Genomic DNA, 26852 nt, shown 5'->3' with positions numbered 1-26852 from the left:
AGATATAACTGGTGGAGTTGATGGGGGGAAGCCAATGATTGTGTTTAATTTGGACTTTCAAAGGGTTTTCAACAAAGTCCCAGGTAAGATTAGCGAGTTAAATTAAAGCACATGGGATTGGGGGTAGTATATTGAGATGGCTTGACTGGTTGGCAGACATAAACAGGTCTTTTTCCAAATGGCAGGCAGTGAATAGTGGGGTGCCGCAGGGATCAGTGCTCGGATCCCAGCTATTCACAATGGATATTAAGGAGGGTTATGGTTAAGGGTTATGGGGAGAGGGCGGGAAAGTGGAACTGAGCCACAACAGATCAGCCATGATCTTATTGAATGGCGGGGCAGGCTCGAAGGGCTAGATGGCCTACTCCTGCTCCTATTTCTTATGTTCTTATATTAATACTTCAAAATTTGCAGGTGACACAAAGCTGGATGGGAGGATGCAGAGATGCTTCAGTGTGATTTGGACAGTTGAGTGGGGGGGTAAATGCATGGCAGATATAGTATAATATGGATAAATGGTAGCAAATGGGAAGGCACATTACTGCCTGGCCATAAGTTAGGAGAGGGGAATGTGCGATGAGATCTTGGTGGTGTCACTGGTCTAGTAACTCTAGAGACCCAGAGTAATACTCGGTGACCTGTGTTCGAATCCCACCATGGCAGATGATATTTGATTTCAATAAAAGTCTAATGACAACCATCAAACTATTGTTGATTTTTTTTTTGTGAAAACGCATCTCACTAATGTCCTTTAGGGAAGGAAATCTGCCGCCCTTACTTGATCTGGCCTACATGTGACTCCAGACCCGCAGCAATGTGGCTGGCTCTTATTGTGCAGTTGATTTAGAAATGACCGAGCAAGCCACTAGTTGGAGTCATTTGGAAGGGAACTTGGCAGCTGGTGGTGTTCCCGCGTGTCAGATAATAATCATTTTGCTTTTTGTGATTACCTTATATTACCTTGTTTCTTAATTTGTTAATAAACTGTATTTCTAGTAAGTATTAATTATACAGCACTAGTATGTGCACCAGCTTTTAATTACTGCTTTATCGTTTAGCCACAGGCTGCAGGTGGAGCAATTGCACCAAAAGTCATATCAACAGTCACCCAAAAGCAAGCTTCAGCATCAGGAGACCGAACAGCCACTGTGCCAGTTGTACAGGCCAGTGCTTCACCGGTAAGATGACAAAGAGAATCAAAATGGAAAACAATTCTTTGCCCTGACTTAAAAAAACAAGCCTTGCATTTATATAGTGTTTATCATCACCACTGGACTTCATGATATGCTTTGCAGTCTGTTGAGAGGTTTTGAAGCGTTTTTTTTGATTTGTCCACAGGATATAGGGTTTGCTGACCAGGCCAGCATTTGCTATCCATCTCTAATTGTTCTCAAGAAGGTGGTGGTGAGCTGTCTTCTTGAACCACTGCAGTCCATGTGGTGTAGCATACCCATAGTGTTGTTGGGGAGGAGGTTCCAAGATTGAGTCAGTGACAGAGAAGAAGGAACAATATATTTCTGACAATACATCTTCTGACTTGTGCCTTGTAGATGGTGGATAGACTTTGGGTGGGTGGGGGTTCGGAGGTGAATTACTCACCACAGGATTCCCAGCCTCTGACCTGCTCTTCATATGGCTGGGTCCAGTTCAGTTTCTGGTCGGTGATGTTGATGCCATTGAATGTCAAGGGGCAATAGTTAGATCCTCTCTTGTTGAAGACGGTCATTGACTGGCATTTGTGTGGGGTAAATGTTACTTGTCACTTGTCAATCCAAGCCTGGATATTGTCCAGGTCTTGATGCATTTGCACATGAACTGCTTCAGTATCTTGATTCACAAATGCTGCTGAACATTGCGCAATAGTCATTCCCATTTCTGACCTAATGACGGAGGGAAGGTCATTGATGAAGCAGTTGAAGATGGTTGGTTCTAGAACACTAACCCTGAGGAGCTCCTGCAGAGGAGCTCCTGCAGAGATGCTCTGCAGCTGAGATGACTGACCTAGAACAAAAACAACCATCTTCCTTTGTGCCAGGTATATCTCCAGCTGACAGAGATTTTCCCCCCTGATGCCCATTGACTCTTGTTTTGCACAGGCTTCTTGATGCCACACCTGACCTAATACTACCTTGATATCGGGCTGTCACTCTCACCTCACCTCACATCTGGAACTCAGCTCTTTTGTCCATGTTTGATCCAAGATTGTACTGAAGTCAGGAGCTGAGTGACCCTGAGAAAACCCAAGCTGAGAGTCTGTGAGCAGATCTTGGTAAGCAAGTGCTGAGTAATAGCACTGTTGATGACCCCTTCCATTATTTACAAGTGTAAACATCCTCCTAGTGTCCACTCTGTCAAATCTTCTCAGGACCTTGCACGTTTCTGCAAGATTATCTCTTATTCTTCTAAAATGGGTTACAGGGCTAAGCTATTCAATCAACCTCGTAAGACAAGCGCCTTGGAATCCTAAGAATGAGTCAAGTGAGCCTTCTCTGTTCCACTTGTAAGGAGAAGTAGAAATAAGGAGACCAGAACTTTACACAGTATTCCAGATGTGGTCTTCTCAAGATCCTGTACAGTTGCTGTAAACTTCCCCACTTCAGTGGAGGTATTAGTAAGGTATAGAAAGTGTAGGGTGGTGTTTAAGAAAGCAATTAGGAATGCAAAAAGGGGATATGAGAGAGGTCTAGATGGTAAAAGTAGTGAAACTCCCAAGGTATTCTATATTGGTGGGAAGAGGATAACCAGGGAAAGAGTAGGGCCCACTGGGGACCAAGGGGCAATTGTGGGTAGAGCCAGAGGACATTGGTACAATGTTGAATTAATATTTCACATCCATCTTCACCCAAGAGAATGAGATGATGGTATGGAATTCAGGAAGTGAGACTGTGAAATTCTTGAGCAAATTGACATAAGGAACGGACAAGGTATTGGAGGTTTTGGCAGCTTTAAAAGTAGATCAATCTCCAGGTCCAAATGAATTGTGCCCTCGGCTGCTGTGGGAGGCAAAGGAGGAGATTGTAGGGGCTCTGACCCAAATTTTCTCGCTGGCCACTGGGGAGATGCCAGATGACTGGAGAACAGCTAATGTGGTTCTGCTATTTAGGAAGGGTTGTAGAGGTAAACCAAGGAACTACAGACCTGTGAGTCTCATGTCAGTGGTAGGAAAACTACAAGAGAAACTTCTGAAGGAGAGCATCTATCGCCACTTGGAGAGGCAAAGCTTGATCAGGGATTGAATCATAGAAAAACTACAACACAAACAGGCCCTTTGGCCCACAAGTTGTACCGATCTTATCTCTACCTACTAGGCTTACCTGTAACCCTCAATCCTGTTAAATCCCATGTACTCATCCGGAAGTCTCTTAAAAGCCCCTAACGAATTTGCTTCCACCACCACCAGTAGCAGCCGATTGCCCTCACCCACCATCCGCTGAGTGAGAAACTTACCCCGACATCTCCTCTGTACCTAGTCAGCATGGCTTCGTCACAGGGAGGTCATGTCTAACAAATCAGATTAATGAAGGCTATGTAGAGTGGTTGATGTTATGGTTGGCATTTGTCTTGATGTTGTTGAAAAAAATCACGTTTATCCACCATTCTTTGGTTGGAAACAGCACTGGCTTTCTGGAGGGATTACTTTAGAAACTGGGAAAAGGCAGCTGGCCAGGATTCAAGCAATGATCTTCCCAGTGATGACAAGTGGGGAGATTCTTTGGTAGTTCCGACGGACTGCTTGTCTCCTTTCATGAAGATGGTGCTGCAGCCTTCATCCACCATCGGAGCCTTTGATATGATGCGAGGATCTTCCCTGTGATCCACTATTGAGAATTTGTTTCGGATTACGCTTTGCCTGGTTCCTCCCCTCCAACTTAACGTTGTGGTTGACCCCTCCAAGAGGTTAGTACTCCTGATTACATCCCCCTCGGGATCAGCAGAATGTTCAAGCTTCTCCGCCATGGCTAGGTGGCAGTCCAAGGAACGGAAGGGTGATCTAATTGAGAGTTTAAGAGTTTTTAAAAGGATGAACAAGAAGGAGAAATCATTTCCTCTGTCAAGGGAATTGTGAGCAAGGGGGGCATTTTTGTGAAGGATTCTCTTTCTTCAATTAGTCTTAATCTTGTTATGTCTCATTTTCTTTTCATAGGAAACTTTGGAAAATGTGAAAAAATGCAAGAACTTCCTTGCAACGTTAATTAAACTGGCTTCCAGTGGATCCCACTCACCGCAAATGTCTAGTAATGTGAAGGCTTTAGTGCAGAAACTACTGGTAAGATCTATTTCCCTTTCACATTATCTTTGCTGTTTTTTTTGGAATGCTTTACAACAATATATAATCCTAACATGGCTGAAAAGAGAGAAGGGGTGTTCAGAACATGGTTAATGGTAAACTCTGAGCCATTCTAATTCCCAACAGGCAAACTTGAAACAATTACCCTAAACTTTATTTTGCAATTTGATATAATATGAGGGAAGATTTGAAATCCTTACTTGAGAAAGGACATACTGGCACTGGAGGGGAGAGGAGATTCACTAGGTTGATTCCAGAGTTGAGAGGGTTGGCTTATGAGGGCAGACTGAGTAGACTGGGGCTATACTCATTGGAATTCAGAAGAATGAGGGGAGATCTTATAGAAACATATAAGATTATGAAGGGAATAGATAAGATAGAAGCAGGGAAGTTGTTTCCACTGGCAGGTGAAACTAGAACTAGGGAGCATGGCCTCAAAATAAGGGGAAGCAGATTTATGACTGAGTTGAGGAGGAACTTCTTCACACAAAGGGTTGTGAATCTGTAGAATTCCCTGCCCAGTGAGGCAGTTGAGGCTACCTTATTGAATGTTTTTAAGACAAAGATAGATTTTGAACAGTAAAGGAATTAAGGGTTACGGTGAGCAGGCAGGTAAGTGGAGCTGAGTCCACGAGAAAATCAGCCATGATCTTATTGAATGGCGGAGCAGGCTCGAAGGGCCAGATGGCCGACTCCTGCTCCTCGTTCTTACAAAATCCAGAAAATGACGTCCCACGTGTTTTGTGATCATTTTAAATAAAGTGACTGTTTATTAAGCAACAAAATGAACAACAATAATATAAACTAGAAGTATCCTTAACGAAGATAGTCGTTATACCCAGTGTCACCAGCTTTACCCAATTACAAACGTGCTTTATTTCATTGCCTTCAGAGCTAATTCTTCCCAGCATGTGGGACTGGGATATTGACAAACAGGGAACTGGCGAGGCCGTGCGATTAAAAACCAGCATGAGAATTTATTTAACACGAAGCCTACTGGCAAAAGAGCCAGAGAGATATTGCTATGTAGAAAAACTGATGTAGGCTATTGACAAAAGTAATGAAGAACATAGGAACACGAGTAAGCCATTCAGCCCCATGAATCTGTTGTACTATTGAATTGGGGCATGGCTATCCACCTATCAGCTTTCAGTCCATAACCCTGAATTGCCTTGTCGAACAAATCTATTGATTTTTTTTTAAGTTTTCAGTTAACTGAGCTGTGAAACTTGCAATTCTGTGAAATGTGTTTTGAGTTTCTTAAATTGCATTCATGTTTTGTCTTTCAAAATCTCGCAATGTCCTGAAATGTTTTACAGCCAATGAAATACTTCTGATGTGCAGTCCGTGCAGTAATATCAACTTGTATATTGTAACAGTCTCACAACACCAGGTTAAAGTCCAACAGGTTTATTTGGAATTACGAGCTTTCTGGGCGCTGCTCCTTCAGGTGAGTGGAGAGGTGTATTTTGCAAACATGGCACATATGGACAAAGACACAATGCAAGATTATGGTTGCATGTATTTTTTCAGTAAGATTATAGTTGAAATGCGAGTTGGAATGCTGTGTTTGTGAAACCTACCTCTCCACTCACCAGCTGAAGGAGCAGCGCTCCGGAAAAAACCCATGATTCCAAATAAACTTGTCGAGCTTAAATCTTGTGTTGTGAGAGTTCTTACTGTGCCCAGCCCAGTCCAACACCGGCATCTCCACATCACATCTTGTACATCAGATCAGAAATTAAAGTTAAAGTTTATCTATTAGTCACAAGTAGGCTTACATTAACATTGCAATGAAGTTACTGTGAAAATCCCCTTGAACTGCAAGGCTGTCTTCAAGACAGGGCCTCCAGTCTAAATTGTTAATTTGCGATATGTGCAAAACTCGAATAAACTTGACTTTCACTAAGGCTATTTCATCACGTCAGAGCAATTTGTAGAATTTGTGTGATGCTGCTGTGTCTCTGATTTCACTGCTGCAGTGTCAAATCTCCATGTTATTGTCTTTCAGCTTGCTTGTTAAAATAATTGATAGAGGTGAGCAAAGTTTCGTCAGTTTATTATGTTATACTCCAGCATGTGTTATAATTGTGGAATGCAACCTGTTTTCTTTCAGGATGGGAAGGTGGAAGTAGAGGAATTCACAAACCAGTTGTACAAAGAACTCAAGTCTTCACCACAGCCTTACCTTGTGCCTTTTCTTAAGGTAGCTATGACGTCAACTTGCTATAATGTGTGAATTTTAAAGTTTGAAGCTGTTACATTGTACTTTACATGCATAGGTTGGAAAAACTGGGAATCCTTTTCCTTGGAGAACAGGAGAAGGTCATGAGCGGATTTGAGCGAAGTGTTCAAAATCATGATTGGGATAGGCAGAGTAGACACTGTTTCCATTGGAGTGAGGGTCTAGAAGCAGAGTATGCCAATTTAAGGTGGTGAAGAAAAGCTTCTTTAAAAAAAGTTTATTTATTATTGAAGTTTATTTATTAGTCACAAGTAAGGCTAACATCAACACTGCAATGAAGTTACTGTGAAATTCCCCTAGTTGCAACATTTCAGCGCCTGTTTGGGCCAATGCACCCAACCAGCACGTCTTTCAGACTGTGGAGGAAACTGGAGCACCTGGAGGAAATCCATGCAGACACGGGGAGACCATGCAAACTCTGCACAGACAGTGACACAAGCCAGGAATCGAACCCGGGTCTCTGGCACTGTGAAGCAGCAGTGCTAACCACTGTGCCACCGTGACACCATGGAGCGAGTGAGTCGGGTCTAGCATGTCCTGCTGAGATTGAATGTGGTGGAGAGAGGTTTAATCATTGCATGCCAGCTTTCAGTGAGTTGTGAACAAGGGCATTCAGGTCTCTTTAGACATCGACACTTCCCAGTCTCTCCCTATTTAAGAAATACTCTGCATCCCTGTTTTTCTGCTAAAGTGGATAACTTCATATTTTTTGCGCTTAATTGGATTGATCTTAACCAGTACAGACTTGATGGGCCAAAGGGCCTCTTCCTACTCCATGGTGGAGACTGCAGAGTGAACTGAAGCACTGAGGTGCTTTGTCCTCTCCACAAAGCTATTGCCGAGTAGTTTGAGTTCTGAGGCGAGTCCACTTGGCAAATGAGACAAACCATCCTTTGACATAACATTGTAAGGTGATGCATTTGTTAATTGTTGAGCAGTTGGAACGCTAATGCAGTGGGATTTAAATGAAATGTGTAAAAGCATAAACTAGTTTTGGCTGTTAGATAACCTGTAAAGTCAGAGACCCACATTTTGTTCTGTATTTTGAGTCTCTGTAGTCAATGCAAAAGCCTGAAGTGCAGTTTAAATAAAGTTGACTTCAGCTGGCCCGCCCCAAGGATGCATACTGAATCTGTCAACACTGCTTGTACAAATTTCCATAAACTTGTATAGAGTTTCTTCAGAGAGTAGTTCACAAGTTGCTTTTCTGAAAACCAATGCCAAGGGTTTACTCGTCCCCCTGCTGAGTATTCCCAGCAGTTTTGTTATTTCAGATTTCCAGCATCTGTGATATTTTGTTTATGAGCAACAGCTTGCATTTCTATAGTGCCGTCAACGTAGTGAAAAGCTGCGCAGCACATTGCAGGAGCAATTATCAAACAACATTTGACAGAGCCACAGAGGGAGATGTTGAAGTAGGATACGGGATTTGATTTTGATTTATTATTGTCACATGTATTAACACACAGTGAAAAGTATTGTTTCTTGCGCGCTATACAGACAAAACATACCATTCGTAGGGAAGGAAACGAGAGTGCAGAATGTAGTGTTACAGTCATAGCTAGGGTATAGAGAAGGATCAACTTAATGCGAAGTAAGTCCATTCAAAAGTCTGACAGCAGCAGGAAAGAAGCTGTTCTTGAGTCAATTGGTACGTGACCTCAGACTTCTGTATCTTTTTCTCGACAGAAGAAGGTGGAAGAGAGAATGTCCGGGGTGCGTGGAGTCCTTAATTATGCTGGCTGCTTTGCTGAGGCAGCTGGAAGTGTAGACAGTGTCAATGGATGGGAGGCTGGTTTGTATGATGGATTGGGTTACATTCATGACCTTTTGTAGTTTCTTGTGGCCTTGGGCAGAGCAGGAGCCCATACCAAGCTGTGATACAACCAGAAAGAATGCTTTCTCTGGTGCATCTGTAAAAGTTGGTGAGAGTTGTAGCTGACATGCCAAATTTCCTTAGTCTCTGGAGAAAGTAGAGGCATTAGTGGGCTTTCTTAAATATGAGTAGGCTTTGACTATGGGTAGGCTTTAAAGAGCCTCTTTCAGGAGGAGAGGGGCAGAGGGGTTTAAGGAGGGAATTCCAATGCTTAGTCCCCAGGCGGCTGAAAGAGCATCTTCCAGCAGTGGTAGCGATTAATCGTGGATGGTAAAGTTGTCAGAATTAGAACAATTTAGTAGTCACTTGAGGATTTTAGAGATGGGAGTGGTGAGGTAGGTGGTTAAAGGTGACCAATTATTCCCTGTGGTGTGTCTCACCATCTGTTGAAGAATTGGTCATATTTAAACATTAAATTTTTCTTTCCGAAATCTGCAATAACATCCTCATCAAATTGACCCTTAACCCTCGATGTTCCAGGAATAGGAACCTAGTTTATGCAATCTCACCTCATCAGTTAACCCTTGGTAGACTTACTGGTGATGGGTGTGAACAAGAAATGACTTTAATATGGGAAGAATTTGCATTCACCTGAGTCTTTTGAGTACAGTCACTGGTTAAGCAAAAGCAGCAGCAAATTCCCATAGACAGCAAGTGATATAACATATGAGTGACCCGATGGCCTTACGATTTGAGGGTTTTATGTTTAAGTTCTGCCGTTCATTGGGGTTACTTTCCTGCAAACCTCGCAAATGGCAAAATCGCCAATCAGGTCGTTATTTTACACGGAGTCAAATAAGTTCCAGCCGTCCTAAAATCTACATAAAGACTGAAAATGCCACAAAAATTATGTTTTAAATAATTTTAAAGAGCAATTTACTAGATAAATTGTTTAATGAAATTAGTAAGATGTAAAATTTATCTCACTGGCATACTTTGCTTAAGCGGAGGTCAGTTGTGATTGGGGCTCACTGGGGGCTTTTGTCGCTGGAGATGGGGGAAGGGGCTGGCAGCAGGGAATAACAGTAAGAAGTCTCTCAGCACCAGGTTAAAGTCCAACAGGTTTATTTGGTAGCACAAGCCACAAGCACTGCTCCTTCACTAGGTGAATGAGAGTCATGTTCACACACAGGGCATATAAAGACACAATCTCAATTTACAAGATAATGGTTGGAATGCAAGTTTTTACAGGTAATCAAGTCTTAAAGGTACAGACAGTGTGAGTGGAGAGAAGGTTAAGTACAAGTTAAAGAGATGTATATTGTCTCCAGGCAGGACAATTAGTGAGATTTTGCAAGCCCAGGCAATTCGTGGGGTTACAGATAGTGTAGATCCCAGTTGAGGCTATATTCATGTATATACTCATGGGACCCAAGATCCCAGTTGAGACCGTCCTTGTGTGTACGGAACTTGGCTATCAGTTTCTGCGTTGTTGTGTGTCATGAAGGCTGCCTTGGAGAACGCTTACCCGAAGATCAGAGGCTGAATGCCCGTGACTGCTGAAGTGTTCCCCAACCGGAAGGGGATACGCCTGCCTGGTGTTTGTCGAGTGGTATTCATTCATTTTGTTGTTGTAGTGTCTACATGGTCTCCCCAGTGTACCATGCCTCGGGACATCCTTTCCTGCAGCGTATCAGATAGACGTTTGCCGAGTTGCAATAGTATGTGCTGTGTACCTGGTGTTCTCACGTGAGATGATGGTATCCGTGTCGATGATCTGGCACATCTTGCAGAGGTTGCTGTGGCAGGTTTGCGTGGTATCATGGTCACTGTTCTCCTGAAGGCTGGGTAGTTTGCTGCAGACAATGGTCTGAGGATATTTGAAGGCAAGAAGTGGGGGTGTGGGGATATCCTTGGTAAGATGTTCATCTTCATCGTTGAAATGTTAAAGGCTCTGGAGAAGATGTCAAGGCTTCTTGCTCCGGGAAAGTACTGGACGATGAAAGGTTTTTTGTCCACTGTGTCCCATGTTTGTCTTAAGAGGTCAGTGCGGTTTTTCGCTGTGCTGCGTCGGATCTGTCAATCACTGAGTTGAGGGTCATATCCTGTTTTTATGAGGGCATCTTTCAGCATCTGAAGGTGTCTGTTATGATCCTCCTCATCTGAGCAGATTCTGTGTACATGGAGGGCTTGTCCATAGGGGATGGCTTCTTTAATGTGTTTAGGGTAGAAGCTGGAGAAGTGGAGCATCGTGAGTTAATCTTTGGGCTTGCGGTACAGTGAAGTGCTGAAGTGAACGTCCTTGATGGCGATGCGTGTGTCCAAGAATGCAGCCAATTCTGGAGAGTAGTCCATGGTGAGTCTGATGATTGGAAGGAACTTGTTGATGCCGTCATATAGTTGTTTCAGTGATTGTTCACCATGAGTCCAAAGGAAGAAAATGCCATTGATGCATCTAGTGAATAGCATCGGTTGAAGGTTCTGTGCAGTGAAGAAATCTTGTTCGAACCTGTGCGTGAAGATGTTGGCAAATTGAGGTGCGAATTTGGTCCCCACGGCTGTTCCATGTGTCTGGATGAAGAACTGGTTGTTGAAGATGAAGACATTATGGTCCAGAATGAAGTGGATGAGTTGTAAAATTGCATCTGGAGATTGGCAGTTGTCAGCATTGAGTACTGAGGCAGCTGCAGCAATGCCATCATCGTGGGGGATGATGCTGTAAATCATCCAATGCGACAAGGCGTGCTCCTGGTTCAATTGCTCGTGTGCTGAGTTTCTGTAGGAAGTCCGTAGTGTCGCGACAGAAGCTGGGGGTTCTTTGTATAATGGGTTTCAGGATGCCCTCAATGTAGCCAGAGAGGTTCTCCCACAGAGTCCCATTGCCTGATACGGCCAGGTGTGTTGGCCTTGTGTATCTTCGGGAGGCAGTAGAGATCTCCAATGTGGGGAGTACGTGGGATGAGAGCATGGAGGGTGCTCTGAAAGCCCGGATCAAAGGTCTTGATCAGGGTGTTGAGTTGATAGGTGTGTTCTTTGGTCGGACCTGCGGGCAACTGTCTTTAGTGTTCCTCATTGTTCAGTTGTCGATACACTTTGCAGTAATCCATTCTGTTCAGTATGACGGTGGCCCCTCCTTTGCTGATTTGATAATGTTGCGGTCGCCCTTGAGAGCGCAGATAGGGTTGCGTTGTGCTTGTGATGTTTGGGGCTATTTTATGAGTGCGGCTGATGAATCTGGCATTGACGCACCTCCTGACGGCTTGGGTGTTCATGTTGAGTCGAGGGCAGTGGCCTTCCGGAGGAGTCCAAATTCAACTCTTTCCTCTTCAGTTGTACAGATAGCCAAGTTCTGCACACATGAGGACGGCCTCAACCGGGACCTTGGGTTCATGTCACACTATGTGTAACCCCCATGACTTGCCTGGGCTTGCAAAATCTCACGAACTATCCTGTCTGGAGACAATGCATATCTCTTTAATCTGTGCTTAACACTCTCTTCACTCACATTGACTGTACCTTTTAAGATTTGATTACCCGTAAAGACTAGCATTCCAACCATTATCTTGTAAATTGAGTTTGTGTCTTTATATGCCCGTGTGTGAACATGACTCCCATTCACCTGATGAAGGAGCAGCACTCGCAAAGCATGTGGTGTTTGCTACCAAATAAACCTGTTGGACTTCAACCTGGTGTTGTGAGACTTCTTACTGTGTTTACCTCAGTCCAAAACCGGCATCTCCACAGCAAGAAATAAGCCATGGACACCTACTTTGTTTCTTCTGTTTTTTCAGAAGCCACGGATAAGTGAATTTGGGCGAACTGCTGTACAAAGGCTGTGTGTACTCAGATAAACAAACTTGTGAAAGAGGAAATGGCGAATTGTGAAACTTTACAGTAATCATCAATTCAAGTGCAATATATACCAGTAAACACCCTTGAAGTTTCTGTGTCTTTTAGACGTATGTTTTAAGAGTTGAAATTGTTTGAGAATTTGGCAGTTTAGTTCAGCAATGCAATCATGAGTAGAAAGGAGTCAGCTTCAAGGAAGGTAATTGAATTAATGCTGAAAGGATTCCATTTGAAAATTCCTGTATCGTTCATAACCTTCTGCAATGATTCCATGAAAGGGAACAAATTTGTGAATACCTTGTGGATTTCTATTTTTTTTCCCTAGCGAAGTTTACCTGCCTTGCGGAAGTTGATGCCGAACTCCCAGGCTTTCATTCAACAGTGCCTACAGCAGCCTGCAGCTCCAGCCTCTACCCTCGCAAGTGTATCTGGAGCATCAAAACAACCCAACCCGGGGCAGCCAACAAAGACCATCACAGTAACCAGTGCTTCACAGGCAAAAGTCCTGCAGACCTTGCCATCGCCACAAGTGGTAAGAAACAAACATATTCCTCCACATGCTAATGCCAGCATACATGTGTATCAGTGGGAATGCTAGTTGGCAACTTGGTGACATAGTGGCATTCCAGAGACCTAGGGTAATGCCCTGGGAACCCGGGCTCTAATCTCCTGCCACAGCAGATGAAATTTGAATCATAGAATCCCTACAGTGCAGAAGGAGGCCATTTGTCCCATCATGTCTGCACCAACTCTCTGAAAGAGCATCTTTCCAGGCCCACACCTCCATCCTATCCCTGTAACTGCACACATTTGTCTCACTAATCCCTCTATCTCTGAATGCTGAATTCAGTTTTAAAAAACCTGGAAGTATAAAGCCTAATGATGACCATGAAACCATTGTCGGTTGTGTTTTTTGTTTTAAAAATGTGGTTCACTAAATCCTTTAAGAAATCTGCCATCCTGGTCTGGCCTACATGTGACTCCAGACCCACAGCAATGTGGTTGGCTCTTAAATGTCCCCTAAAATGCTCTAAGCAAGCTATCCAGTTCGTGGGCAATAATTGCTGGCTCAGCCAACCATGCCCACATCCCATGAATGATAATTAAAAAAAGTTTGTACATCTAAGATTATGTACACTATCTACAAGATGCAATTCACTAAAGATCTTCAGACAGCACCTTCCAAATCCATGACCACTTCCATCTAGAAGGACAAGGGCAGTAGATATATGGGAACACCACCACCTGCAAGTTCCTCTCCAAGCCACTCACCATCCTGATTTGGAAATATATCGTCGTTCCCTCACAGTCGCTGGGGTGAAAATCCTGTTATTCCCTCCCAAACAGCTTTGTGGGTCAACGTGGACTGCAGTGATTCAAGAAGGCAGCTCACCACCACCTTCTCAAGGGCAACTTGAGGTGGGGAGGCATGGCAGCACAGTGATTAGCACTGCTGCCTTACAGCGCCAGGAACCTGGGTTCCATTCCGGCCTCGGGTCACTACCTGTGTAGAGTTTGCACATTCTCCCTGTGTCTGCATGGGTTTCCTCTGGGTGCTCCAGTTTTCTCCCAATGTGCAGGTTAGGTTGATTGACCGTGTAAAATTGACCATAATGTCAGTGGGATTAGCAGGGTAAATGAGGGTTATGGGAATAGGGCCTGAGCCTTGATGGGCCGAGTGGCCACCTGTACTGTAGGGATTCTATTCTTTGAATTAGTGGTTGGCAATAAATGACAAATAACTCGATATAATCTTTTAAAGTAATTGGGGTGGGGGAGAGAGCAGGTGGGGAAAAGAAAAGTGGGTGGTGCAAGAATATTTCAAAAGGAAACTAGACATGTTGTCAAAAATAAGAAAATTATGTCTTACCTGGAAGGAGCAGGGGAATGGTAGGCTGAATGGATCCGGTCGTCCAAAAAGCTGGCAGGGATACGACGGGTAAATGGCTGCTTCTGTTTTTTTTTCAGATTCTCTCTTTGTGTAAAGTAACTTGACAATTTTTAAAATTCTTGGGATGAGAGCATCACTAGCTAGGCCAGCATTTATTAATCATTGCCAAATTGGCGAAAAACTGCAGCAGGCGACGGTGCAGAGGGACCTCGGGGTCCTTGTGCATGAGTCGCAAAAACCCAGCTTGCAGGTGCAGCAGGTGGTCAGGAAGGCGAATGGGATGCTGGCCTTCATAGCGAGGGGGATTGAATATAAAAGTAGGGAGGTCTTGCTGCAGCTGTATAGGGCATTGGTGAGGCCGCAGCTGGAGTACTGTGTGCAGTTTTGGGCGCCGCACCTGCGCAAGGATATTTTGGCCCTGGAGGCAGTGCAGAGGGGGTTTACTAGGCTGATACCGGAGTTGAGGGGATTGAGCTATGAGGAGAGGCTGAATAAACTAGGCTTGTACTCGTTAGAGTTTAGAAGAATGAGGGGAGATCTCATTGAGACGTATAAGATGATGAATGGGATGGATAGGATAGAGGTGGAGAGACTCTTCCCGCTCAAAAAAGACAGTAGGACTAGGGGGCACAGCCTCAAGATAAAGGGGAGGCGGTTTAGAACGGAGTTGAGGAGGAACTTCTTCACTCAAAGGGTGGTGAATCTCTGGAATTCTCTGCCCGTTGAAGTGGTGGAGGCTGCCTCGCTAAATATTTTTAAGAAGCGGGTTGATGGGTTCTTGATAAGAGAGGGGATTAAGGGTTATGGGGAGAGGGCGGGAAAGTGGAACTGAGCCACAACAGATCAGCCATGATCTTATTGAATGGCGGGGCAGGCTCGAGGGGCTAGATGGCCTACTCCTGCTCCTATTTCTTATGTTCAATCTCTACTTGCCCTTGAAGGTGCTGATTTAAAATCTGTATTTTTACCTCAACTTAATATCAGGCCAGATGTGAATTAATGGAGAAATATACATTAGTTTGATCAGGGATAGTCAGCATGGCTATGTCAGAGGGAGGTCATGCCTAACAAATTTGATTGAATTTTCTGGGGAGGTGACCAGGTGTGTGAACGAGAGTAGTGCAGTCGATGTAGTTTATATGGATTCCAGTGAAGTTCTTGATAAGGTCCCATATGGGACCTTCACATGGGATACAGAGTAATATGTGGGGGGTAGGATTAGTAAATTTGCAGATGACACAAAGATTGGACAGGTGGTTAACAGTGAGGCAGAGTGTTTTAAGCTACAAGATGATATTGGTCAAATGGGCAGATAAGTGGCAGATGGAATTTAACCCTGAAAAGTGTGAGGTGATACACTTTGGAAAGAGTAATTTGACAAGAAAGTACTCAATGAATGGTAGGACACTCGGAAGTTCTGTGGAACAAAGGGACCTTGGCATGTTTGTCCACAGATCTCTGAAAGCGGAGGGCGTGTTAGTAGGGTGGTGAAAAAGCCGTATGGAACACCTGCCTTTATCAATTGAGGCACAGGTTACAAAAGCAGGGAAGTCCTGTTGGACTTGTAAAGAACTTTGGTGAGGCCACAGCTGGAGTTCTGAGCGTCACATTATAGGAAGGATGTGATTGCACTGGAGGGGGTGCAGAGGAGATTCACTGGGATGCTGCTTGGAATGAAACATTTAAGTAATGAAGAGAGCTTGGGTTGCTTTCGTTGGAGCAGAGAAGACTGAGAGGCAACCTGATCAAGGTGTACAAGATTGAGAGAGACATGGGCAGAATGGATAAGGAGCAGCAGTCCCCCTTAGTTGAAGGGTCAGTCACAAGGACACATAGGTTCAAGGTGAGGGGCCGGAGGCCTGGGGGAGATGTGATGAAAAATCTATTTATGCAGAGGGTGGTGACGGTCTGGAATGCGCTGCCTGGGAGGGTGGTGGAGGTAGGACACCTCTCATCTTTTAAAAAATATCTGAATGAACATTTGGCACATCGTATATTCAGGGCTATGGGATTAGATGGGAGTTCAGGTGTTTCTAATATGTTGGTGCGGACTCAGTGGCCCGAAAGGCCTCTTCTGCTCTGTATGATTCCATGATTAATTCATGAAAAGATGTGATTATTGTGCCAGATTATTGTGTTGCCATTGTTACAGAAAAAGATTAAAGCAACAGAGAGTACTATGTAAAGGACATTTTCTGTAGAGCTGCTGAACCATGTTTCCCTGTTTGCTAGCTGCTACAATTTGCTTCACTTGTAGGTAGTGCAACAGTCCGGAGTACTTATAAAGTCACAAGCGAGCACGCTGCCAAGGACTCAAACAGTGACTTTGCAAAGAACCCCAAACCATATCATTGTGCCTGTATCACAAAATCAGGTCAAAGAAACTCAAGCAGGTAAGGACATGTACAAAAATAGCTTCCAAATACCAAATAATGACATGAATTCTGTTGGTGCTGCTTGTTTACCACTGAACGTACCACACACTTATCGAGCTGTTCCTGCTTGATATTTTTAGTACATGAGCAGGGAGCAAATCGAGGCTCAGTGGTTCCTCTTTGATTAAATGGCGCTGTAATGCATCCAACCTGTGGCGCCATGGCCTGAGGGGTGTTTGAGTTTGGAGGTGTCCCAGTTTTCGAGTTTCTGATGCTGGCTGCATTGTCGTGAAGAGACATTGCGCAAGTGTGGCATTGCCTGCATCCTTAGAGTGTGTTGCTTCTGGCTGCAAATGACTCCAAAGGAGCTGAATCATTGTCCCTGCTTCCGCCATTCTCATGGGCAGCAGGTTCCAGGTCCTTGCCACTCGCTGTGTAAGTAAATAAAATCCTTTCTCCAATCACACCCCAACCCTGCATCACTTCTTCAAACCCTTAGATCTCTCCCCTAGTCTTTGTACCATGGGAACAGTTTTACGTTGTCTACCTCGTCTAATAAAGTTTGTTTATTAATCACAAGTAAGACTTGTGTTAACACTGCAATGAAGTTACTGTCAAATTCTCCTAGTTGCCACGGCCCGGTGCCTGTTTGGGCTAATGCACCTAACCAGCATGTCTTTCAGACTGTGCAAGGAAACCGGAGCATCTGGAGGAAATCCACACAGACATGGGTAGAACGTGCAAACTCCACACAGACAGTGACCCAAACCAGGAATTGAACCCAGGTCCCTGGCACTGTGAAGCAGCAGTGCTAACCACTATGCCACCCTAATGTCTGGAGACAGTACACATCTCTTTAACCTATGCTTAATGCTATCTCCACTCACATTGTCTGCACCTTTAAGACTTGATTAGCTGTAAAGACTCGCATTCTAATCAGTATTCTGTGAACTGAGTGTGTGCGTTTATATGCCCTGTTTGTGATCAGAACTCCCCACTCACCTGACGAAGGGGCAGAGTCTCGAAAGCTAGTGGCGTTTGGTACCGAATAAACCTGTTGGACTTTAACCTGGTGTTGAGAGACTTCTTACTGTGTTTAACCCAGTCCAATGCCGGCATCTCCACGTCACCACCCTAATGTGACAGACACAAGTGCAAATTGATGCACTTTGTGGGGGGACATAATGAGAGGCCTTGAAGGTGGCTGTCAGATTGAGTAGGTAGCTTGTTTTTTTCCTTTAAGGAAAAGAGGCATAATGGATTCCTGGCTTTATTAAAAAGCTACGAAAGCAAAGAAATGATGCTGAATTTTCCTAAACTGTTGGTGCAGTTGGAGTATTGGGTTCAGTTTGGTGGACGGCGTTTTAGGAAGGATGTCAATACTTCGGAGAAGGTACAGAGATTTGTCAGAATGGCATCAAATAGGAGACACCTCAGTTAGATGGAGAAGCTGGGATTATTATTCTTGGAACAGAGAATGTTACAGTGAGATTTGATAAAGGTATCCAAAATCAAGGTGGGTTTGATTGGGTAAATAAGAAGAAGCTGTTTCCAGTGGTGGAGGGATGGTACAACAGGAGGACGCAGATTTAAGGCGATTGGTGAAAGAACCACAAGTGACAGGAGGAATTTTTTTTTAATATTTGCCATGATTTGGAATGTACAGCCTGAAAGGGTGGTGGAAGCAGATTCAAAAGTAACTTATAAAATTCTTGTTAGGGGTGGGGGAAGAAGACTAGAGGACATTGACTTGATATTTGATTTATTATTGTCAATGTGTTAACATATAGCAAAAGTATTGTTTCTTGCGCACCAAACAGACAAAACATACCGTTCATAGAGAAGGAAAGGAGAGAGTGCAGAATGTAGTGTTACAGTTATAGCTAGGGTGTGCGGAAAGATCAACTTGATATATAGTAGGTCCATTCAAAAGTCTGACAGCTGCAGGAAAGAAGCTGTTCTTGAGTCGGTTGGTATGTGACTTCAGACTTTTGTATCTTTTTCCTAATGGAAAAAGATGGAAGAGAGAATGTCCGGGGTGCGTGGGGTCCTTAATTATGCTGGCTGCTTTTCCGAGGCAGTGGGAAGTGTAGACACAGTCAATTGATGGGAGGCTGGTTTGTGTGATGGACTGGGCCACGTTCACAAGCCTTTAGTTCCTTGCGGTCTTGGGCAGAGCAGGAGCCATACCAAGCTGTGATACAATCAGAGAATGCTTTCTATGGTGCATCTGTAAAAGTTGGTGAGAGTTGTAGCTGACATGCTGAATTTTGGGGAAATTGAACTAATTGGATATCTTTATCAAAAAGGCAACATAGATGTGATTCTTGTATGGTTCAGAATAAGTTATGTTCAGAATAAGTACAGTCCCAATTCCATCTGAATTCTGATACACAATGGTCTAATTGTTTTATTTTGGTTTGTGGGTCTGACTGATCGCTATTGAATACCTTGCGAGTAATAACACATGGTGGGGTGAGCAATCCATGCCGGGAGATGCACCATATTTCATACACAGTTTAATGGAATGTAAATTCATTGCTGACATTGCATTGCAACATGGTGGTCTCTGAATTATAAATGCTACAAAAGTGAATTGTTTTCATTCTTTCTCCATACTGTGTGCAGTGCGACCATGAGAGAACTGTTCACTCCACCTCCACCTTTACAGTAAACTTGTCCTGTTGAGCTTCAGCCATGGCTCAGTGAGTAGCATTCTTACCCAGGAGTCAGAAGATTGTGGATTCAAATCCTGCGCCAGATACTTTATTACAAAAATCTAGATTGGTCCTGCCTGTCTCGATATTGAGGGAGTGCTACACTCAAAAGTACTGGCCTTTGATAGGTTCAACTGATGGGTATTTTCCTCCTCTAATGTACTTCTATTTAAAAGTTCTCCACAGTGCCTTGATAGACACGCAGAACAGATTATTGGGGTGGTTGCTTGTTTGCTGTGTACAGGATCTTGCTGTATTTCTCATGTTACCATATGGACTGGACTTCAAAAAATACCTCAGTTTGTTATGCCTTGGGTTTTGTTAGATGTTGTTTAAATGCAATGATGTGGAGATCATAGAACCCTACAGTGCAGAAGGAGGCCCTTCAGCCCATTGAATCTGCACTGACTGCAATGCCACCTAAGCCCTATCCCCGTAACCCCATGTATGTATCCTACTGGTCCCCCTGACACTAATGGCTAATCCACCTAACCCACGTATCTTTGGACTGTGGGAGGAAACCGGTGTACCCGGAGGAAACCCACACAAAATGTGCAGACTCAGCACAGACAGTGACCTAAGCCGCGTCCATGGCGCTGTGAGGCAGCAGTGCTAACCACTGTGCTGTGATGCCAGCATTGGACTGGGGTGGGCACAGTAAGAAGTCTCACAATCCCAGGTTAAAGTCCAACAGGTTTATTTGGAATCATGAGCTTTCGGAGCACTGCTCCTTCATTAGGTGAGTGGAGAATTGGGTCCACAAGCGCAATATATAGAGACAGATTCAATTGCAAGATAATCGTTGGAATGTGAGTCTTTACAGGTAGTCAAGTCTTTAACAGGTACAGACAATGTGAGTGGAGGGAAGGTTAATCACAGGTGTATTCCAGGTGAGACCTGTTACCTGCTCAAAAGAATAAACTGTGCCCTCTATAACCAGGTGCTGCAAATTCGGTTACGAAAGTATCGCTCGCACAAGTGAACAAGAATCAACCCAGTGTTCTACAAACCCCACCTAGTCAGATTGTCAAAAAAGAAGTTGGAAGTACGACTTTCAGGTAAAAACTGTTGGAATGAGCGTCACAAAAATGATCACTGCAGGTGTAAAAATGTGTAGTGGAATTATGCTTTTAATTCCACAATTGTGTCACAAATCAGAATGACTGCAACGGGTGCAATGTGACTCATATGTAAGTTGTGCGTAGCAGCTAGCTGTGAATAATCTTAGGATATTGAGAAATATAACCCTCAGGACTTTTTTTTAAAGTTTATTTATTAGTGTCACAAGCAGGCTTACATTAACACTGCAATGAAATTGCTGTGAAAATCCCCTAGTAGCCACACTTCGGTGCCTGTTCAGGTATACTGAGGGAGAATTTAGTATGGCCAGTGCGCCCAAGCAGCATGTCTTTCAGTCTGTGGGAGGAAACTGGAGCACCTGGAGAAAACCCATGAAGACATGGGGAGAACGTGCAAACTCCACACAGACAGTGACTCAAAATGAGAATCGAACCAGGGTCCCTGATGCTGTGAGGCAGCACTGTAACCACTGTGTGGCCAAGGCTAACATTAATAATGGACAATCATAAAATGAAGATACTTCAGGGCTTTCCCAGATCACTTAGTTTAGTGTCCATGTCGCCTGCTCCAAAGATCTGGTTAACATCTCAACCCACAGCCACCAGGTGGTTTGTTCTGGTGATGTTGTGTGGATGATTTTAATTGCCAGTAAGGTGCACTGGGGTGAAATCAGCTTTAGAGAATCATTTAAAGAAAGTAATTCGGCCGCTTTAAACTTACGCCAGTGTTAACTTCAGTAAGAATTTTCACAACACCAGGTTAAAGTCCAACATGTTTATTTGGTATTGCAAGATTGTGGAGCGCTGCCCCTTCATCAGGTGAGTGGGGCCATTCACCTGAGGAAGGAGCAATGCTCCGAAAGCTCGTGATTCCAAATAAACCTGTTGGACTTTATCCTGGTGTTGTGAGACTTCTTACTGTACCCACCCCAGTTCAACGCCAGCATGTCCAAATCTGTGTTAAATTCCTAACTATTTACTTTAGCCCCAAGTTTCTGCGTAAGGTTCTAGCATGGTGTCTGGATTCTGAATGGAATGCACGTTTCACACTATGGTCGTACAACAGCTTACATTTATACAGCACCTTTTAAAATGAGGCTCAGCACAGGAGCAATAATCAAGTGAATTTGAGAACCAGGGGGTTTGTGAAATTGCCTTGTAGTTCAAGTGAAAAGCGGGCACGCTTGCACAAGTAGGGATTGGTGAATAATAATTTTGCCCAATTCTCCTCGAATCTCTAAAATGATGACTCTGAAGCATTGCGGGCACCAACACTGAGCTTGGGCTCAGTAAATAGAGCTCTTAACACTCAATCCAAAGGTGTGCATTTAAATCCCACTCCTAAGGCTTGGCCTTACAAACGTAAAGGCAGTGGCGTAGTGGTATTGTCACTGGACGAATAATCAAGTGACCCAGGGTAATCGTTTGGGACACAGGTTCAAATCCCTACCAAGGCAAATGGTGAAATTTTGAGTTCAGTAAAAGTCTAATGATGACCATGAAACCATTGTCAGTTGTCATAAAAACCCATAGAACCGTAGAAATGATACAGTATGGAAGGGAGGCCATCTTGTTCATGCTGACCCAAAGACACTCAGGTGCCTTTTCTAATCCTATCTTCCTGCACATGACCCAGAGCCCTGCAACTTACAGCACTTAAGGTGCAGATCCAGGTACTTTTTAAATGAATTTAGAATCTCTGCTCCACCACCAACTTGGGCAACGAACCCTAGAAACTCACCATCTTCAGCATACAAAGATTTTCCCTCATGTCCTTTCTACACCTACTGCTACTTAGCTTGAATCTATGACCCTTAGTTTTTGAACTCTTTGCCAAGGGAAACAGGTTTCTTCTGCCTACTCTATCTCTACTCCTCACCATTTGTTAGCCTCAAGCATGTCACCCCTCCGCCTTCTCTGTTCCAAGGGAAGCAACTCCAACCTCTCTAATCCCTTCTCATAGTTACAATTCTCCAGCCTTGGCAACATTCTAGTAAATCTATGCAATTTATCCAGAGCAATTCCATCCTTCCTGTAATGTGATGACCAGAATTGCACACACTGCTCCAGTTGTACCCTCACCAGTGTCTTGCACAGTTTCATCATTGTTTCCCTCCTTTTGTATTCTATGCCTCTGCCAAAGAAGGAGAGCATTCCATATGCTGCCTTGACAACTGTGTCCACCTATACTGCCACCTGTCTGGTTCACTTGTGTTCAAGAGGAGGGAAATCTACCATCTTTGCTTGATCAGGCCTACGTGTGACCTGTGCTTGACTCTTAACTGCCCTCTGAAATAGCGTAGCAAGCCTCTTAGTTGAAGGGCAATTAGGGATAGGTAAAAAATGCTGGCCAGCCAGTGGCATCCACATTCCCTGAAATAAACAAAAAGCTGGCAATTGCAATGCGGCAACGAGGGACTGCTGAACTGTCGGAGATCTTACCACTCCGCTCAGCCATTAAAACAAGCTCCTTAAATGGATGTGTAACATCCTAACGGTTTGTTCCAAAGAAGATTTTGAAGTTTATTCCAGGTGTTCTTGGTCAACCCTTGATCGACATTGCTAAACAGAGTGCCCAAACGTTTTGTTTTTAAAAAAATTTACAATGGAATAAATACACAAATTCAAGCAGGAATTAAATTTTCACCAAATGTGTAGACTTGACATCTTGTGTGATGGGTTGTGAATCAGGGTTTGAATGAGAGGACGATCTCCACCCTGGTAGGTCAGAGGATGGTTAGACTACATGCGTGGTGTGTTGGAGCTGTTTTACTGTCTGGAAAAGTATTTGCGTGGAAAGTTTGGGAGGTTCCTTTTATTAATTTTGCTTCTGTTGAGGTGGTTGAGGCAGATACTTTTGCGACATTTAAGACATATTTGGAAGGCGGGGAATAGAAGGATACAAGCAGTTGGTCTAGATAGGACAATGTGATCGACGCAGGCTTGGTGGACTGAAAGGTCTGTTCCTATGCTGTACTGTTCTTTGTGACTTAGTTTTAACCTGACGTTGCCTTGCGGCTTAGTCTGTAGACTCATTCCTAACCACACTCAAACTCTTTACCTGATCAAAAGCATTGGTTGTGCATTTACCCACTTCGTTTGTCAGCTTGCATTGAACAGGTTTTCACTAAGAGCATCATGACATTAGGAGACATTTAACAGGTTTAGCTAAAGTGGTGGATGGTGTATGTATTTATTTAACGATAACCAAGCTGAGTTAACCATTTGTAGCTCTCAGTTGCATATACACACTTCACCCCATGTTGATGTGGCAAATAATAACAGGACTATGGAAATACTGAAATGGAAATGCACTAAATTTTATCTGTGGTTGTGGAGTTGCTAAGTCGAGGCTCAGTGGATGAGAAATGAGTCCCAAGATGTGGGGATAGTGGTTAGGACACCTGCATGCATTCCTAGCTCGACGTGCAAGAGCATCGAATTCCTTTCACATGATGAAAACTGACCTTCTCACCAGCTTTGTGTTTGAGGTGGACTGAAACAGCCCTTTGAAAGCCTGAAACCTTGTTTTTGTTTATAATCACCTGTAACTGCGCTGGTACATTGGATCTCTCAGTATATGGTATAAAATAACAAAACATTGGAATTGTGCAATCTCTATCAGATTGAAGTATCTTCTGAAGCACTTTCTTAGAGGTGTCTTCACAAGACTTGTATGGCTAGACCTGCAATAATGTGGGTGCATCTATAATTTTGTACGAGAAATGTATCCTCTAGACGTCAGGTGACAACAGTGTTCCTTGTGATTATTCAGTTGGCATCTTGCAGATCAGAAGGGAACCTCCCAGCCCTTTGCTCTTGTCAAATTACCTTCACTATACTTTCCTCTTGGTCCTAAAATACTATCCTTTTTAAGTGTTCATTTAAATGCATAAAATCATAGAGTTCCTACACTGCACAAGGAGGCCATTTGGCTCATTGAACATGAAACTGGCAGCAATCCCACCCAGACCCTATCCCCAATGTATTTACCCAGCTAATCCCCCTAACACTAAAGATTAGGCAGATTTACCATGGCCAATCTGCCTAACCTGAGCATCTTTGGACTGTGGGAGGGAACCAGAGCACCTGGAGGAAACCCAAATCCTGAGGACTTAAAGGGGTAAATGCTGAGAAATTTTTCTCCCCTGACTGGGGCATCTAGATCTGGGGGTTGTTGATGAGATGTGGCTATTTCAGACTGAGATGAGAAATGTCTTCACTCAGAAGGTAGTGAATCTTTGGAACACTCTACCCCATAGAGCTGAGAATGTTCAGTTGTTGAGTTTGGTCAAGGCCATAGTTGATAAATCTTTGGACACTAAGAGAATCTTGGGATGCAGGGATAAGGTGGGCATGGGGTGGCACAGTTGAATATTGGTTAGCACTGCTGCCTTACACCGCCAGGGACCCGGGTTCGATTCCTGGATTGGGCCACTGTCTGTGTGGAGTTTGCATGTTCTCTCCATGTCTGCATGGGTTTCCTCCACATGGTCTGGTTTTCTTCCACAGTCCAAAGATGTGCAGGTTAGGTGGATTGGTCATGCTAAATTGCTCCTTAGTGTCAGGGGACCAGCTGGAGTAAATGCATGGGATTATTGGGATAGGGCCTGGGTGGGATTGTGGTCGATGCAGACTTGATAGGCCGAACGGCCTCCCTCTGCATTGTAGGATTCTATGTAGAATTCAGGTGGAGGATCAGTTATGATTGTATTAAATGATGAAGCAGGGTCTGTGCAGCCTACCTCTTACGTTTTTGCGTATGTTTCATTTCCTTTTAGTTCACTGGTGTCAGTTGCTCCAGTGAGTATTTACCACCTCCTTTGTGTGTGGGGAGTTCACTCTGGCAGCATGATAGCTCACTGGAGAAGAACATAATCCAGGAGTGTTTCAGTGGTACCCTCTTGCTCGGAGCCAGTTAACCATGTCTTTCATATAATCCTTTATTGAAGGTGGGCCATAAACACACATGGAGATGAGGCCAGGTACTCCCTCTGGCTGCCACCTGTTTCTTGATGTGCTTGATTTATCTTGGTGGCCAAGTCTCTGCCCAGTGATACTGGGAGTGTCCTCCCCCAGACGAAAGCCTGGCCAAAATCTTAATGGACGCCCTGGGCTACCCAAACTTCAGGATGCTTCTCTTGGCCTCCCTTGATGGATCCAAAGGAATGCATAGCACCGCATTTAACACGGGTTTAGTTGCAAGAAAATGACAAGCGTTGGACATTGGGCTTCACTCCGGATTCTTCTTCAGCGTTTATTCTCATAGCCGTCAACTCTTCCCCAGGTATTCACAGAACAATGGAGCTATTCGCCCAGAGCTGGGAGCTTGATTCCTGAGCACCAGGGCATGTCCACATGCCAGAGGACCTGCACACTGCATGTCTGGGGGCCAAGCATCCTCTGCATTCCTCTGAAGAATTAACATGGGGCCAGGACAGAGCCAGCTTCTTTGTTGTCATGAGGAGATGCAGCTGAAGACTTCTTGTTGGAGAGGCTGTACAGTGACCGGTAGAGACTTGCATATCATGTTCTCTTTTCGCATTGTTGATAAAGTTAATGTTTATTTATTAGTGTCACAAGTAGGCTTATATTAACCAGAAGAGAAAATGTTGGAAAATCTAGTGGGTCTGGCAACGTCTGTAAGGAAAGAAAAGAGCTGACATTTTGAGTCCAGATGACCCTTTTGTCAAAGGGTCATCTGGACTTGAAACATCAACCTTTTTTCCTCTCCTTACAGATGCTGCCAGACCTGCTGAAATTTTCCAGCATTTTCTCTTTTGGTTTCAGACTCCAGCATCCACAATAATTTGCTTTTACTTAAGCATACATTAACATTACACTGTGGTTACCGTGAAAATCCCCTAGTTGCCACACCCCAGCTCCTATTCAGGCACAATGAGGGAGAACTTGGCATGGCCAGTGCACCTAACCAGCACGTCTTTTGGACTGTAGGAGGAAACTGGAGCACACAGAGGAAACCCACACAGACATGGGGAGAACGAGCGACCTCTGCACAGACAGTGACCCAAGCTGGGAATGCAACCGGGATCCCTGACGCTATGAGGCAGCAGTGCTAATCATTTGTGCCACTGTACCGCCCTAGTGGTGTGTGAGTTGAAAGTGAGAAGCAATCTACCACACAAACAAAAACAGGATACTAACACTCTCTACCCACACATTAGACCCAGCGTATTAACCTGTTGGGCATCTGGGTGCTGTGGGCAGGCACTAATGGCTAAGACATTTCATTTCACGCAGGCTGTTTCCCAGTAGTAATAAAAGATCATGGAATTGCAGTAGTCAGTGAGTAGTAGAAATGTGCAACACTCCCACTCAAAGATCTGGGAACTGGGAAGTCAATGGAAAATTTAAGATACCAATCAGAGGTGATCTAAATGAATGGCAGAACAAGTGTGAGGTGGTCCACTTTGGTAGGAAGAATGGTAGGAAGGACTATTACTTACAGGGCGAAAAACTGCAGCAGGCGACGGTGCAGAGGGACCTCGGGGTCCTTGTGCATGAGTCGCAAAAACCCAGCTTGCAGGTGCAGCAGGTGGTCAGGAAGGCAAATGGGATGCTGGCCTTCATA

The 26852-nt window shown here is 44.2% G+C and overlaps 1 protein-coding gene across 2 annotated transcripts in view; it reads left to right on the top strand.

Moving 5' to 3' along the window:
• Positions 1 to 26852, top strand: part of LOC145346882 (transcription initiation factor TFIID subunit 4-like) — a 137795-nt gene that overhangs the window by 14739 nt on the left and 96204 nt on the right. For both annotated transcript variants that reach the window (XM_080194743.1, XM_080194744.1), the window contains exons 4-9: positions 1059 to 1178; positions 4145 to 4267; positions 6405 to 6494; positions 12524 to 12730; positions 16347 to 16482; positions 20122 to 20239. In XM_080194743.1, the coding sequence (XP_080050869.1) occupies positions 1059 to 1178; positions 4145 to 4267; positions 6405 to 6494; positions 12524 to 12730; positions 16347 to 16482; positions 20122 to 20239 (794 nt within the window). The remainder of the gene's footprint in view (positions 1 to 1058; positions 1179 to 4144; positions 4268 to 6404; positions 6495 to 12523; positions 12731 to 16346; positions 16483 to 20121; positions 20240 to 26852) is intronic.

The sequence above is a fragment of the Carcharhinus amblyrhynchos genome, chromosome 8, assembly GCF_965287045.1.
Source record: "Carcharhinus amblyrhynchos chromosome 8, sCarAmb.v2.hapA, whole genome shotgun sequence".
Classification (NCBI taxonomy): domain Eukaryota; kingdom Metazoa; phylum Chordata; class Chondrichthyes; order Carcharhiniformes; family Carcharhinidae; genus Carcharhinus; species Carcharhinus amblyrhynchos.
The sequence above is the reverse complement of the archived record's forward strand: the minus strand, read 5'-3'. Positions and strand labels throughout refer to the sequence as shown.